Source organism: Orcinus orca, chromosome 19 (genome assembly GCF_937001465.1).
Source record: "Orcinus orca chromosome 19, mOrcOrc1.1, whole genome shotgun sequence".
NCBI lineage: Eukaryota > Metazoa > Chordata > Mammalia > Artiodactyla > Delphinidae > Orcinus > Orcinus orca.
Genome location: NC_064577.1, coordinates 38,141,310 through 38,158,809, shown reverse-complemented (window position 1 = coordinate 38,158,809; position 17,500 = coordinate 38,141,310). Strand labels below are relative to the sequence as shown.

The 17,500-nt window shown below is 37.2% G+C and overlaps 1 protein-coding gene across 4 annotated transcripts in view; it reads right to left on the bottom strand.

Moving 5' to 3' along the window:
- Positions 1-17,500, bottom strand: part of NSF (N-ethylmaleimide sensitive factor, vesicle fusing ATPase) — a 156,813-nt gene that overhangs the window by 15,661 nt on the left and 123,652 nt on the right. For 2 of the 4 annotated variants that reach the window (XM_033439002.2, XM_004275690.4), the window contains exons 16-17: positions 14,404-14,470; positions 12,097-12,176 (exon numbers count right to left, since the gene is read on the bottom strand). In XM_033439002.2, the coding sequence (XP_033294893.1) occupies positions 12,097-12,176; positions 14,404-14,470 (147 nt within the window). Of the gene's footprint in view, positions 1-3,300; positions 3,378-5,852; positions 8,085-12,096; positions 12,177-14,403; positions 14,471-17,500 lie in introns of those variants that run through there. The other 2 variants (XR_007473258.1, XM_049701430.1) reach the window with 2 other exon arrangements.

Here is a 17,500-nt window from a genome sequence, read left to right as displayed (position 1 = left end):
CCAAACTCTTCCACCTGGCACCCACAGTACACTTTCCCTCCCTCCCTCCGCTTTTAGCTGAGATGCCCTAAAATGACCCCTGTGCTCTAATCAGTTCAATTCTCTTCTTCTTTCTCATTTAACTTCTACCTCTGTGATTTTTATCCATAGCATTCCTCTTTATTAAAATGCTTTCCAGAGTTTTCTACCAGATCGCAATTATCCCTTATGTTCAAGATATTTCAGAACTTGCCTTCTCTCCACATTCTGCCCTCCTTTAACCCTACACAAGCCAGTTTGCTCCTTCAGGCTCCACCCTCTCTGAGCATGGATTCAATGTGCCCAGTAAAAACACCTCATTTATCTGGAGGCCAATTTACTGAACAATTTCAACTATCTAGAACATAGCCAAGAACCAAGATATATGCAAAATTCTCTAACTTCTAGAACTGAAAAAACACAATAAATTGAGGTTCAAGTGACTACTCACAGGTAGTACCAACTTATCCACTGGGCACAGCGGGCACAGGGGCAAGGGCCCACAAAAATATTCTAATTTCTTCTAAAATCAAAAGAAAAATAAAAGAACTTTCAGGTTGAGGAAAATGTTTTAAATACCAACAGTTGGAAAATAAAAGTTTAACATTTTATTTATGAAGAAAGGGATCCACGGAATTCACAACATGGCCCTGCTGGCAGGAAGCTCCTCCGCCTCTCATCAGAGTCTAGTTGCTCTCACTTTACAGACAACTCAAGGGTCCCGGAGGTTGCCTTTCTTAGCTCACAGCTAAGAAGCAGCAAATTAGACGAGGGGGAATTGTCAGAGGCAGGCAGACTGACACAACTGACTTGAATTCCTCAAGTAAAAGCTGATAGCAAAACCATTAAAAACAAGAAAAAGTACAACAAACTCAAAAAAACAGGGCACACTAGGTCTACTTAATGACTCCCAGGGCAGAGTCCTCTACATTCCAATAGTTCTTGCATAATCGCCATGTGATTATGGTTTGTAATGAAGATCCTTATTCATTGACGTAGTGTTTATAATACTTCGCTTCAGACACCAAAGATGTATGTAGCATTTCTTTCCTTTTAAAAAAGGCTAAAGTATAACAGCAATTAATATTTAAAGAGGTTCAGGTTCAGTCATTTCGGAAAAATGAAGCCTTTGATTTCTTACTAATTCCTATTCTTCCCTCCAGTGAAACTGAAGATGCCATATGAAGCCTAAGATAAGTAACTGTACACAAAACGTATCCTTAAATTCCCAAGTATCAGTTCGTATGTAAATAATAAAAATGTGCTAGTTCTGGCGCAGGCATATCCTTCACCATCTCTGCCCACTGCTGCAGAGCTGGAATTCCTCAGCACAGCATAATGGTCCCGATCAATCTCCCTTTTACTCATCTTTCAAGACCAGGATCAAGAACTACTGTTTGTGAAATACTTGCAGATTTTCTCGGGTAAAATGGACCATACTTTCCTCCATAGTCCACTGGAACCCACATAAGTTATAAAACTTAACTATTTACATCATCATGTTTACACATCTTTCTCCCTCACTGGATTGTGTCAGGGACACTAGTTGGCCTGCATACAAAGAAGAAAATAAATACCCCTCCTAGGTGGATGAATTAGAAAAAAGCAGTCATCTAGGTATATGTAGCCACCCTTGTCCCCATCTCCTAAAGCCCCAGCACCTTATATGAGTAAAAAGGCACCCCTTTTCCTCTTCCGCAGGCTAGGGTTGCCAGATAAAGCCCTGAGTATAGGTATGTCCCAAACAATGCATGGGATATACTTACACTAAAAGATTATTTGGTGACTTTCTGAAATTCAAATTTAACTTGGCATCCTATATCCTCATCTACTAAATGTGGCAACCCTACTCAGCTGGGCAGTTACAGCCCACATCAGGGTACACGGCTCACAGGGCGACTGGAGTGTGGGCTGGATGTTAACCCCCACTTGCCAGTTGACCTTGTGCACAGCTTGTGCCCAAACTGCGCAACTGAATAGGTGGTCCTGGATTATGAGCTCTTTGAGGGCAGGTAGCATGTCTTACTCATCTTTGTTATTTCTATAGTACAGAACAAAAGTTTATGAAATGTACATCCTAATAAAAGCATATAGAAAGAAATATTTCAAACTTGCATTTCAAAAGAAATATTTTTGGATAGAAAGAAACTTCTCATCTCCTTTCCATGAAGCCTAGTAGAACTGTCACCAACTATCCCGGTCAACCTTGGTCACATTGGCATTCAACCATCGTTAAGTTCAGCCTGGAAGCACAGCACTGAGCTGAATGCCAGGTGGGTGTCCAAGGACAACCATGAGAGTCAGGAGGCACTTACATACACACTTTTACTTGCAGGACCACAGAGTATCTTACAGACCAGACCTTAAATTAAATCAGCCTTAAAGAAAAAACAAGGCTAACAAAATATATTGCATACAGACAAGCTTAGATACAAAGGTAGATTCATTGAACGGTTATTGTTAGTCAAGCAGCAACTTAGTTGCAAAGGACTGGAATTTTGACAGTTATACTGCTGAGTTAAAAATAAAAATGACTGGGCTTCCTTGGTGGCACAGTGGTTGAGAGTCCGCCTGCCGATGCAGGGAACACGGGTTCGTTCCCCCATCTGGGAGGATCCCACATGCTAGGCCCGTGAGCCATGGCCGCTGAGCCTGCGCGTCCGGAGCCTGTGCTCTGCAACGGGAGAGGCCACAAAAGTGAGAGGCCTGCGTACCACACACAAGAAAATAATAAAAAATAAAAACGACTGTATACACATTGTTTTTATTTTTCCTGATTATAAAGTAACAAATACTTATTGTAGAAAATGTATAAAATGTAAGAAATAATAAAGCAGAAAAACCCACCTACGATCTACCATCTAAGAGCAGTTGTATTTAAGATGGAGAAATAATAGAACTTCCGTTAACTTTTGTTTTTCTCTTCATTCTTCTCAAAAATTCCTTTTTTGTACATTTTAAAATGAACATCAGCTAATAGAATAATAAATGCATTAAAATATTGGGAGGATGAGCTCAAACTTTATTTTCAAAATTTTGAGGCAATCACAGAAAACAATTTTGGCATATTTCCTCCAGTCCTTTTTTCTTCATAACTGAAATCACACTTAGAGAATAACTGAGGATTAAGTGGAAGGTGATTTGATCCTTAGGCAGGCAGTTTCTGACACGGGCCCACTTTATATAGATAATGGATCACTAGCAGGGCGGCCACCAAGCTTTTCATTTCCCTGCTCTGGCTGGTATTTCTCCCTGTCCTCCCTTCCCATTATTACTCCTTACTTGGGGAACTGGCACCCTTCTTCCACCTGCTCCAGGGCTGGCCCCAGCAGGGTCTGTAGGAGCCCGATGGCTGGCAGCTAGAGGGAAAGGAAGCTGTCATTCCTGCTGACATTTCTAGGGCTGGCTTCTTCCGTAGCACCCACCTGGAGCCTAGCTCCTTTGATATGGGTTGGTTACTTTGTTGGTTTTACATATTTTTTGTGTGAGGAAAGACAGAGTCAGAATTTTCTTTAAAGTGAATAATAAACTAACAATTGAGTTGTGATTTGCAGTTTACAAAGAACTATAATCAACATTTATCTTATTTAATTCTCACGATCTAAATATTAGTTAAATATTACTACTGTTCCCATTTTACTATGAGAAAATTGAGGCTCAGAAATTAAGTGACTGAATTCAAGTTCACGTCTTCTAACTCCTGAGCTCTTATTTACGCTGCCAATGCCATTCTACATGTAGGCTCACCATCTTCAAGATATCCATTCAACAAATATCATCATCTATGTAGCCTAAATAGGTCTGCAAAGAGAGAGGGGAAGAGAAGAAGAGAGGAAGAGAGGGAGGAAGGAAGGGAGGAAGGAAGAGAAGAAAGGGAAGGGAGGGAGGGGGGAGGGAGGGAGGAAGGAAGGGGGAGGAAGGAAGGGGGGAGGAGGGAAGGGGGGAGGAGGGAAGGGGGGGAGGAAGGAAGGAAGGAAGGAAGGGGAGGAAGAGAGAAAGAGAAAGAAAGAAGGGAAGGGAGGGTCTAGGCAGATTGTCTGGAACTTTCCTTGTGAAAAGCACTCTTGACATTTGCCATTCCCCAACGTGAGAGGTAAGCAGGATTGTCAAGATGAAAACGTGGTTACAGACCAAGCTGTGACGTGAAAAGATCAAGGCCTTGTTCCATCTACATTCCAATAACTATCAGGAATACTGACAGATTGTTTTGGACCCTTTGTAAGGTTCCCCTTATTGGTTCTTCTCACCCAATAGTTGTTATGTCATATAGTATAAACCCTTACGGATCTTCAAAGATCTGTGTATTTGTTTTGGGGAAAGGTAGGTAGAAGAGAAGCTGTGAAATGCTATCCTGTTCCACCTTGGATTAGAAAAAGAGGTGAACTTTAGTCACAAGCAACAGGTAGCTACAGGGAAAAAGGAAGGAGGGCCAGTCCCTGGAGGCTAAGGACAAGTGTAATGGGTAGTGTACTTGGGATCCCACAATGGCCACAAGCCCTGGCTCTCTCTCTACTCCTCACGCTGTTGAACTCTGAAATTCCTGTTTCTACTTCATTCTCCCTTTTATAATAGGGATCTCCAATCCCCAGACCAGAGTATTTGTCTTAGGACTCAGGAAGCTTCTAAATTTCAGTGAATGGGCGATGGGGAAGCAGGGTGCCTTTACTTCTTTTTCCAGTATTACAAATGAGAGAAGTTGAACCTGGGCATTCCAACTTGAAACACTGAACTCACTTTCCATGGAAATTTGCTATATACAGTTACATTCTTTAGTTTTCCTATCTTAAATGCTAAAGAGGTTCTGTGGACTATCTAAAGGCACCTCTTTTCTTAAAACAACAGCCGGGAAATACATTTCTAGTTCTATACAACAGCCTTAATAAAATACTAAACCCCTAAGAACTTTGAAACATTAAGAAAACAGGAAGAAACAGAATCTTAGATGTCAACCCCTAGGCTCCAAGCAATGGGAACATTCAAATCACGCAAGAGAAACATTCATCCTTTTTTAAGGATAGGACTTTATAAACTGATTCTTTACAAATGACATTCTCTGTGGAAACAGCATACTCCTACTTCTCAGTAACTCTATGCTTTTCACAATCAGGCATTAATACCTTATATCTGTGCAGCCCGCAGGTTTACATAGAACTTACATTATGTGAGTTGGCCGTCACTGTGGTAGGTAAGGAGGAATTATCTTCATTTTACAGATGAAGAAATAGACACAAAGGTATTAAGGGACTAGTTCAAGACTAAAATGCCAGGGCTGTGCTAAGACTCAAACTCAGGTTTTCTGACTCCAAGTCCAATACAATGAGTAAGTTGTGCAGAGAGGATACTCATAACTAGATTCATGGCCCCATGGAACATTATGATGGTATAATCAACACTTTTCTAACGCTGATGTCAAGTCACACTAATATATTTAAGGCAGTGAGAGGATATTTTGTCTCAGCACCATTAGCATTTTTCTATGATTAAAATTTAGATATTTAATTTTGAGCTACCTGAAAATGGTGTGTGTGTATGTATATATTTATCTTATAATTTTTTGCATTAATTAATACATATTTTAGATGTGCTCTACTGAAAAACAAAACAAAAAGCCCTATTTTGAAAACATGGTTTTATTTAGCAGATATCTGCAGCAATGCTTCATGAAAGGACTCACCAAATTTCTTTCACTGTTTTTCTTTTTTTTTTTTAACATCTTTATTGGAGTATAATTGCTTTAAAATGGTATGCTAGTTTCTGCTTTATAACAAAGTGAATCAGTTATACATATACATATGTTCCCATATCTCTTCCCTCTTGCGTCTCCCTCCCTCCTACCCTCCCTATCCCACCCCTCTAGGTGGTCACAAACCACTGAGCTGATCTCCCTGTGCTGTGCGGCTGCTTCCCACTAGCTATCTATTTTACATTTGGTAGTGTATATGTGTCCATGCCACTCTTTCACTTTGTCACAGCTTACCCTTCCCCCTCCCCATATCCTCAAGTCCATTCTCTAGTAGGTCTGTGTCTTTATTCCTGTCTTACCCTTAAGTGTCCATCAACAGATGAATGGATAAAGAAGATGTGGCACATATATACAATGGAATATTACTCAGCCATAAAAAGAAACAAAATTGAGTTATTTGTAGTGAGGTGGATGGACCTAGAGTCTGTCCTACAGAGTGAAGTAAGTCAGAAAGAAAAAAACAAATACCATATGCTAACACATATATATGGAATCTAAGAAAAAAAAAAAAGGTCTTTCACTGTTTTTTGATGAACTTGAAATTGTTCTCTCTCTCTCTCTCTCTCTCTCTATATATATTCAATTTACATAGAACTTTCTGAGATAACCTAGTAAGTAAAGTACACTTTTAGAGAATTTTTTAAACTATAGTAGCCATCTAATGTCACTGACTTAATAAATGAGAAAACTGGGCTACAAAACAGTCAATCATCACACAGATTTTTTATAAAGAAGTCCAATGCAGAAGTCACCACATCAGTGATTACAATTAATGTGTCTGGCAAAATTACTAAACCTCTCTCTTAAAGTGGGTATATATCTTCTTGAGTCATATTGTAGTCATTAGCCAGAGTTAATTTTGAACAGATAGAGAGATATTCATGTTTAGGCCTGTGTGATTTGGAACCTCTTCCATTATTTGGTTATTTTGCTAAAGCAACCCAAAGACTGAAGAGTTGCTTAATATCACCAAGACTCCTAATAACATATCCGAAGTAAGATTGCACTGAGATGTCATATAAGGATTACAGAAAAAGCAATCTTGTAGAGAGACTGGTGATCTTAAATTAAACCCATGGAGAAACAAATATGTCTGCCTGAGTTCCCATCAGGAATTTACTAAGTGTCTTATTGTTAGTTATACTCTTCCCAGCTCTAAGCCCTACTTCTTTCTTATCAGGTAATATTCCTAAGTGCCAGAGCAGTAAGGAAGTAATTTTTTCAACAACTTTTATTTTTCAGCTAAAATTCTAACAACTGTCAGGTCCAAGTTCTACTTCAGTAATATTGCTATTAATTTGGAGTGATCTTCTTTTGTAAAAGTTTACAGTTTCCAAAGAGTTTTCCAGCTGGCATGCTGCGAATGAATTATAAGTGTTCTAAGATATCAATTCTCGTCAGCCCTTGGGAAGGCTGTGGCACTTGGCGTGGCTGCATCTCTGGCCAGCTGTGAATGGCCTCATCCACTTACCCAAGTACATCATCAGATGTTATCATTTTCTACATGCCATGATATGAAAAAGGCTGGGAAGCACTGAAGTGAAAAAGGAGTGGTTCTCCATTAGTTACAAGGTTATTCTGGTACATATGGATGAAGTCTTCCAAACTGATTTGCAAAAGTGTCAGGTAAACATTAAAGCAGTCAGGTTAATGGGCTTAACTACTCTCACACTTGTTGAGGAAACTGGAAGTCATGTCATTTTACAGCTGAGGAGTTCCTTTTCAGGCACTTTGTCTCCCAAAAAGAAAAAAAAAGAAGGTGCCAGAAGAGACCTATGAGGAAAATCATAAAGCCGCTGGTGCTGCAGTTTGCAGGAAGATTTACCTGGCCTTACTGCATTACTACTGCCTCTTCCTTGACACGAAGACTAAGGCTTTCATCCTCCTGATCCTGAAAGGCACATTCCCTTCGACTTCCATAAATCTGCAAAGCTTGAAAAGAGCCCCAGTGTCATCAAGCAAAAGAGCCGGCTTTAGGAATCTCACTGGAAGGAGGGGTGTCTTCAAGCCTCTCACTGCTAAGCCGGACATTTCCTAACACTGGACAAATTGTACGTCCAGCTCAGGGAGGGTGAACTGCAGTGGTCTTTTACCCTCCAAGCCAATTGTTAGCTTTTCACAAGAATCAGCAGGGAAGCACATGTGAAACCTCTGTGGTGATGGTGAGCACCCCCATGCCTTGTGTGACTCTGCATGTAGATGAAGCAGGCTGGGAGCTTTCTTAGCTACTGCTGCTGAGTTCTCAGAGCAGCCCTTTTCTGCGGCGTGGCTCCCTGCTGGGACAGCCCTTTTCAATTTTTCTATCCCCCCTCGATCTCTTCTCCTGCAGAACACAGGGAAACTTGATTGAAATAAAGACTTAGGGAACATGTTTTATTTTCTCCTGTTCAATCCATTTTAGAAAAGCTTTTAATTGGTTTTAAAAAGATGCTAAACAAAATGTGATGATGTTTTTCAGTCTTCATGAACTACAGATACCACTTTTTATACTTTCAAAGGGCTAATAAATCAATCATGAAATTAACTCTCCAGCTAAATTTAAAGCAAATCCACTGAATACTGGGTTCATTAAAAATCTATGCATTAACTTGGAAAAATTTAAAATTCAAAGAAAATTATCCTAGTAACTGAAATCTGACTTGAATTTTTAGTCCTACACTGAAAATCCAAGACCAAAGCAATCACAAAGGGAAAAAAGGAAGGCTTGTGAACCAGTTTTAATAAGCCAATTTACAATGAGGGAGGGGAGATGGGGGAGGGGGAGAAGTAGAAAAAAAGAATATCTTGATACATAACAACATAGTACCCCTGAAGGGATTCTTTTATTTGAGCATGTGCACACATGCACATACAATTTTTCTATGTGAAAGCTGAATTACAACAAATGCAAAATTAAGGATTCTGTGACTGATATGATTACTGTAGTGTATGCATGTACAGTTCCTCTTTTGAAAGAAAAATGCCTACAACTTTTCTGTTTTCTTGACAGTGACAAAATAATAGCTTTCTACCAGTCTGTGAATCTCTACAACATTCAGATTCATATACATTTAATATTTAATTGAAAACATCTGAAAAACCTACATGATAATGGTTTGGTAAAGTGAATGCTTCTACTTTAGAATGACAAATAGTCTTGACCCTGGATCAGCCTGAAAAATTTTCCCTTATTGTCCTGAGAGAATACAAACTAATTTAAAAAAGCAAGGTGGTACAGAGAAAGCATATTTTTATTTTGTTAAATATATGCCAACTAGAAATATTTTAAATGTTACCTTCTTCTGCCACTGATTCACTTATACAGCAGGTCATCTAGCAGTCCAGGTCAGAGTCACCAAATTCTGATTAAGGACAGGCTGGTATTCTCTTAAAAGAGAATCCCCACCATTTCCAATCACTAAGGCAACTAGATCTATCTTCTACTTCTTACATGCTCCTATATCCTTCCTTTCCAATCCTTAGAGAAATTCATTCCACAGCCCTTTTTTAAGGATTCAACTCCTGTTTCTAAGATTTTTTCCAATCTGGACCATGTATGTTGTATGCTCACTCCTTACCTCTAGCTCTGCATGGAATCCTCCTTTCATCATTTAAGCTTCTGACACTATCTATCTATGTATCTATCTATCTATGTATCTATTTATTGTAACCATTTTATCAAGATGTAACTCATATAACACACGGTTCACTGACTTAAAGTGTACAATTCAATGGTTTTTAGTAGATTGCACGGATATGTGCAACCATCACTGGAATCAATTTTAGAACATATTCATCATCCCCCAAAGAAACCCCGCACCCATTATCAGTCACCTCTCATTCTCCCTATCCACCCCTCCAGTCCTAGGCAACCACTGATCTGTTTTCTCTCTCTATAGATTTGCCAGTTCTGGACATTTCATATAAATGGAATCATACAATATGTAGTTGTTTGTGACTGGCTTCTTTTGTTTAGCATGTTTTCAAGGTTCATCCATGTTATAGCATGTATTAGTACTTCATTTCTTTTAAATGCCAAATAATACTCCATTGTATGTATATACCATAGTTTATTTTACTTGATGAACATTTGGGTTGTTTCCACTTTTTGGCTATTATGAATAATGTTGCTATGAATATTCATGTACAAGCTTTTGTGTGGATTTATATTTTCATTTCTTTGGGGTATATACCTTGAAATAGAATTGCTGGGTCATATGGTAACACTATCTTTAACTTTTTGAGTGCTAGACTGTTTTTCAAAGGCTGCACAATTTACCTATTCCCACCAACAGTGTATAAGGATTCTAATTTCTCCATATGCATATCAATACTTGTTATTATCTGACTTTTTGATTATGGTAATCCTAGCTGATATAAAGTGATATCTCACTGTGGCTTTGATTTGCATTTCCCTGATGGCTAATGATGTTGAGTATCTTTTTGTGTTATTGGCCATTTGAACTTTACTTATTTTTGAATGTTTTCACTTTAGTCATATCTTGCCAAATATAAACTACAGCAATACTAAATACTCAATCCCACCAAAATGAGGGGACACTCAAAAAATATTTAAAAGTTTATATATATATGTGTGTGTGTATATATATATATATATATATTTGAATAAGTTATTCATGAAGCATATCTGTATAAACCTCAGTGCCAGATGCTGTAAGATTTAAAAGCATAAGATAATGTTCCTTTCCTCAAGGGTGTTAACAATTATTTTTATAAAACAAAAAGTTATTCCTAAGTCTTTATTCAAGATTTTGCAAATCATTTGTCAATATGTTCTATTTATTTCTATTAGTATCTATTTTGGATTACAAATAATTCTCAGGGGATGTCTCTGTTTAAATCCATGTGTATAGTATTTAACAATGTAAAGGGATAAGCAGTTTAAAAAGTACCATTGAAAAATTATTCTTTCTTCTCTCAAATGGCTTGTAGCATAAATTATTTTTAGCTAAAAACCTGAATATTATAAGAAGTAAATTTTAATACCTGGGAAAAGTCTCCTAATCTTATAATTTTTTAAATGCTGATTTCATAAAAAGGATTTTTTTTGTGTGTGATATATATATTTTAAAAATTTATTTATTGGGGTTATTTTTATTCTAGAAACTTTAGATATATCTATATACATAAAAAATTTTTTTAACATCTTTATTGGAATATAATTGCTTTACAATGGTGTGTTAGTTTCTGCTTTATAACTATATACATATTTTTTGAAGGAATCAGAAAAGAAAAAAATTCTCACACCTCTAATTTCAGCTTCAATATAAGCTAAAACTCCAACTCCTGGGAATAACAGTTTACAGAAAAATGATTTGAAAAAATCCTTTCACTGTGCAAATATGTAGTAAATTTTCAAGGTTGTTGTATGTTTCTTTTCACTAGTTTAGGGAAATAAAAAAAAACCCTAGAAAGTCAAGACAAGTCCTTTACCTTTAGGCCTAACACATACACACATATAATTTTAACTGTTAAATTAAATATTAGATTCACCAGCTTAACACTAAATATTTTCCATACAGCTTAGTTTATATCTCTAACTTCAAATATGAGATTCCCATACAGACATTAGATGTTTTTTTGAGTTAGTGCTTCACCCCTTTGTATCTGCCTTTGATTGGCATTTCTTCAAGGTTACAACATGCAGAATCAACCAAGAGAATTCATGTCTTATGTCATAGCCAAACATGCTCTGGCAGCCTCTACATAATTAACATATTTAACCAACCCTCATAGGTTAGTTTAAATGTGTTAACCTATCAAAATCACCAGTCTCCAACAGCCACATGAGTAAAAACTACAACCACATGAACCAAGGTTCTGGCTATAAACTCACTCTTCAAAACTGCCACATTACACAAGAAAAATAACTCAAGCTCATCCTTAAAAACTAAAAACAAAACAAAACTCCCTACAGGATGTAAATTACCCCAAATACAAATTCTTAGGAAAACTTATGAAATGAAAAACAAAACAAAACAAATGGGAACATGTGTTTAATCCCTTCTACATTACTATCATGTATTAATATCTCTCATGGGAAACGGAGGGAAGTAGGGATGTGTAATATGGTGGTGAAGTTATAAAGCAACACAGAATACTAACTGAAACTGGGATTTTGAGATCTTCAGAAAAAGAACAGAAAATTTCTCTGATTAAGAAAAGTGATTAAGAAAATCATTTACCTTAAGGCAGAAGGCCAGACCAGACAACCTTTCAAAATCTCTTCAACAAGAAAATTTTATATGTTTATGATAATCTGCTTATTTAGAGAGTGCACCGTTGTATAATTTACTGGAGAAACTCTGTGAAAATGTTCCTTATATTATTTTTACCTGAGGAGGCGCCTTTTTCAGTAACACAAGAAGAGCCTGTAATACCAGATTAGAAAATCGAGGGCCAATAGGGACATAATCTGGAAGAGAAACATTGCTATGTTTAGGGATTCGATATACATATGCACATATTCCAAACATTCTGATTTTTCTGCATAAAGAGTCCTGGGGGGTGGTGGTGGGATGAACTGGGAGATTGGGATTGACATATATACACCAATATGTATAAAATTGATAATCAATAAGAACCTGCTGTATAAAAATAAGATAAAATAAAATTCCAAAAAAAAAGAGTAAACACAGTCCTAAATAACAGTCATGCAACTAACGATAACAAGACAAAATATCTACAGTAACTTAAATGCTTAAAATAGTACGTAAGAACTCTTATCTGTAAATTTTTAAAAAAGCGTCTAAATATCCATTTTGAGTTCATGTAGACATCTCTGTCTGATATTCAGAGACAGTTTTTTTTTTTTTAAAAGAGGAAAAAAAAATCCCCAGGAGTATTTACTAAACATTTCCAAGAAGTTACTGCAAGCCATGGTAATACAGTGAGTACACAGGCAACAAAACATGATACTAGAAAATGGGTAGAGGGGGAAATGGCAAGTAATAATAATGTAAGTAAGGTACTTCAATACAACTGAAATGATGGTAAAGCCACTAAGATTGGTCCACAGATGGTGAAGAACAGTGAACTTCTCAAATAACCTTCTACCTGTTAAAACTTCTACCCATCCTTCAAGATTCGACACTAATGCCACCCGCTTTGCTTTCTCTGCATGTTGCACATGCACCCTTGCCCTGTGCTTAGAGCTGTCTTCAGGCATCAGCCCTCTGAAGTCAAAAGTGATCCTCCCCTTTCTGAATATCCAGAACACATGGCACATTCTACTTTGTATTAATTTTTGCCAATGTATGGCATAATGACAGCATCTTACTACTTATTTTTCTGAAACCCTAATAATTCTAGCACAGTGGTAAGGGCTCAGCAAATGCTTACTGAATAAATGAACAAATAAGTACGGATAATAACTATTCATACAAGTGAAAATATACTCAGAGGGCACACATTCCTGACATAGTACTGTTGCTATGACCACACATCTCAATTGTGTTTAGATAAAGGACTTTACACAGAGCTATGAGTATGTGCCTAAAAGCTTTTAAAGAAATAATCCCAGAAACTGAGCTGAAGTGTATCAAAAATAGCAGACCCAAAACCCAGGTCACTGGATAAAACTATTGATTTAAGAAGACCTCATAGATATACCTGCTTTGCTTTGTAATAAACATTGCCTTAGGAAACAGGAAAATAAAGAAGTAATAGAGGATGTAACACAAGTCTGAAAATCATGGGAAAAATGTAGTAAGAACAGTTAATGTGAAATCATTACTACACCATTATGGACCCCTTAATGAAGAAGGGGTTAGTTAACCAGGTGTTGGCAGTATTTTCAGATATTTATTAAGTTACCAGGTAGGTTCAATTTCAATCAAGTTTATTATAGCATCCTGAGCCATTGTTACAATGAATTTATTCCAGATTTATCTATTTTTTTGCAATGAAATAAAATGTAAGAGTAATAACACTGTTCTGGCATTTATTTGTAGAATACATCTTATGAGCTGAGTACAGGGACTGTTTTATTCATCTTTGTGTTCTGTAGGAGTGCACTTAAACGTAGGAGATGTTTAATAGGTATTTTAAAAAATTACTGTAGAGCAATTTTAACTTTCAGAATGTTTTCAACTTTCACAATATTATCTCATTTTTGTCTTTACAATTACTCTGTGGGATAAGTAAGGAAGAGAATACAGTCTCTTTTTTATGTGAGCAGAAACTGATGTACAAAGAGATTACAACTTCTGCCCCAAGTGTTACAGCTAACCTGTAGATTTCACTCCAGCCCTAAACCCTTCTTTCCTTAGTTCTGTCAAAGTTCACAAATGGAATCCCTAAGCTACAGGCAGCTCAGAAATAGTATACAGCAAATATATCCATCAACGAAAATTACTAATCATTTATTATGGGCAGAGAACTCTGTGGAAGATACAAAATAATATGAGACATGGGCCCTTATAGGAAAGCAGTTTATAATGCAGCTACGGTCATAAGGCATATTTAACATGAATACCATTGTTGACTTCAGATATAAGCGATAGTGTTATATTTCCTTATTAGACAAAGAAAGGTATTTCTATTGCCCTATAGATTATAAACGCCTGTATCTTCTCTTGTAATTTGTGAGACATTAGCTGTAATGCGGCAAGGATAGTACGATGGCAAAAGTCATGACTCACCAAGCAGTCTCTCAATGTCATCCACAACCACACAACTGAGCTGGGATTTATATGCATCATCAAAGATCTAGAAGAAAGCAAAACCATTTATTATCTCACTGCCCTCCATAATTATGACAATTTCCAAGAAGATAAAATTTAGCTAATTCCTGACCAATGCTCAAACACAGTAAAACACCCAATATTTCTGACTACACAAAACTAGAATTTAATAGAGCTTCAGAACTTGAAGAGTTCTTACAATTTTAAAAAATTAATTAATTTATTTATTTTTGGCTGTGTTGGGTCTTCGTTGCTGTGTGTGGGCTTTCTCTAGTTGTGGTGAGCAGGGGCTACTCTTCGTTGAGGTGTGTGGGCTTCTCATTGCGATGACTTTTGTTGCTGTGGAGCACGGGCTCTAGGCATGCAGGCTTCAGTAGTTGTGGCTCGGGGGCTCTAGAGTGCAGTCTCAGTAGTTGTGGCGCACGGGCTTAGTTGCTCTGCGGCATGTGGGATCTTCCCGGATCAGGGATAGAACCTGGGTCCCCTGCACCGGCAGGCGGATTCTTAACCACTGCCCCATCAGGGAAGCCCAAGAGTTCTTACAATTTAAAAGGGAGGAAACTGAGGCCCAAAGCAGTTAAATGACTTGCCCAAGATGTCACAGCTGGATCATGGCTGAGCAAGGGCAGGGTAATGCTGCTTTCAGCTCTAAGAGCTGGATGTGTCACATTGGGGCGTGCTGAGGAACAGCTGGAATTAATCAACTGACAAATCCATCAAGTTTATCATAATGGTCTCTCCTATCTATGTCAGAAGCATGACTTCAGTGTTATGACTCAAGAGCTAGATGGAGCCACAGGGATGTGCAGGGTAGAACTGAATATCATTTTATTATCTATAAGAATTGTGGCCTGTCAAACAGGAATAACACAGAAAGCAGAGAATTCTGTCAACTCAAATCAGACCACAGCAACCAAAGTGTTTACAAAAGAATTAAAGCTGGTATAAAGGATCAGATAGATGCATGTTAGAACTAGACAAAAGCTAACAGGACATTATCTTAAGATAACCAAAGAAATGCAAATTAAGCAAACAGTGAAGGAAGCTGTTATATGCTGGCAAGGATGTAGCAATTTCAAGCCAGACAGAAGAATTAATTTATGTATAAATTTAATGTAAGTGCTCAAGGCCTTGAGACCAGCCTTTTTGTAAATGTTGGGCACTCCTATTCCAGTGACCATAACTGGGGCTCAGTGAATCCCACTGGTGTCATCTGTAAGAATTAATTCCTGTATCCCAGCCTAATCTGATTGATAAGTAACCTCAGTGCACCAAGATGGTAACCACGCCTCTCACAAGTTTGTTTGTAGTAGCACAATATTCCTTACTGGGTATCTTTTAACTATAGAAGATTAAGAATTAGGTATAGAAATAAAGTAAATTAAACCTAAAATATTAATCTTTTTCATATTAAGTTTAAAGACAATCTGTGAATAGTTGGTCTTTAAACTTCTGTAACAATTAACTTACCATGTTAGATTAACAGATTAGCCTTGCTAGTTCAATTTAAAATATGCAGTTGAATAATTAATTTTGATAAACTTTTATGTTGGAAGGTAAAATATAACTTTAATAGCCCTCCAAATGGTAATGGTAATCTGAGATTCACCATAGTTATATTATTAGTTTTAATTTATTACTAAGTAAATGTACTTATAGATTTACTTTGAAATTTAGAATGTTTTGTTTGTTAAACAACTGAAGTACGTCAAAGAGAAAATAAAATATTTTAAATGTGTAAATATTGTTTAAAATATTTGAAGAAATCTGTTACAAAAGTCTCTTTTTGAACTACCTTTTACTAGACTTACAAATAGAATAAAAGAAGTGGACTTAATTTATTTTTATTTATTATGTATTTATTTATTTAAATTATTTGTTTTTATTTTTGGCTGTATTGGGTCTGCGTTGCTGCGCGTGGGCTTCCTCTAGTTGCAGCGAGCAGGGGGGCTGCTCTTCATTGTGTTGCGCGGGCTTCTCATTGTCGTGGCTTCTCTTGTTGCACAGCACGGGCTCTAGGCTCGTGGGCTTCAGTAGTTGTGGCGTGCAGGCTCTAGAGTGCAGGCTCAGTAGTTGTGGAGCACAGGCTTAGTTGCTCCCCGGCATGTGGGATCTTCCTGGGCCAGGGATCGAACCCGTGTCCCCTGCATTGACAGGCGGATTCTTAACCACTGCGCCACCAGGGAAGCCCAGGGGTGGACCTTTTTAAAGTTTAAGTTTTCTTTTGTGTTGAAATACTGGATTTTAAATTATATAATTTTAATATGTTGAATTTTAATTTTTTAGACCTCAAATTAGCTACACATGGTCTTTTCTATGCTCAAAAGTCGCCCTCAGAGATGCAAAAACAACAAAAACAAAAGCAAAATAATAACTCATGTTGACAATCTAGATGGTAAGTTCCTCCCCAACATACTGTGTATATATATATATATTTTTTCTTTTTTTTCTATATTATTTAAGGTAGGAATTGTCTTCCTCAGTATTATGTTTTCAGGATCTGATGCCTCACTGGTGCCTAATAAATGTTTGCTGTATGCATGCATGAAAGAATGCCTCTGTTGCTTTCCTTTGCACCATCCCCCATACCCCTCAGTCACCCTCCCACATTGTATCAAAATCTCACCTAGCCTTTCGTCCTTAGCTACCTGTCTCCTCACTGGACTGTGAGGTGGAAAAAGAACTTTATTCATGTTATCCTCAGTACCCAGCATAGAAGAGTATTTAGTAATAATATTTGCTCAGTGGATTCAATGGTTGAAACAACACAAGTTCTAATTCCATCTTGCCGTAAGTCACTTGTTTCTCTTCTCCTTTGGTATAGCATTTTGTATATTGTGTATATATTAACGGATTCATTGTATTCTTCCCTATATTACACTAGATTTTAAGCCCTGTGAAGGCAAGTACTATTGTATTTATCTCTGTATCCACATCACTTCATATAATGCCTTATCAGAAAGTAATCAATAAATATTTACTGAAGGAATAAATTTAAATTTATGCATTAAATTCAAGTAGAAATACCAAGTAAGTAGTTGGAGATGTAAGATTG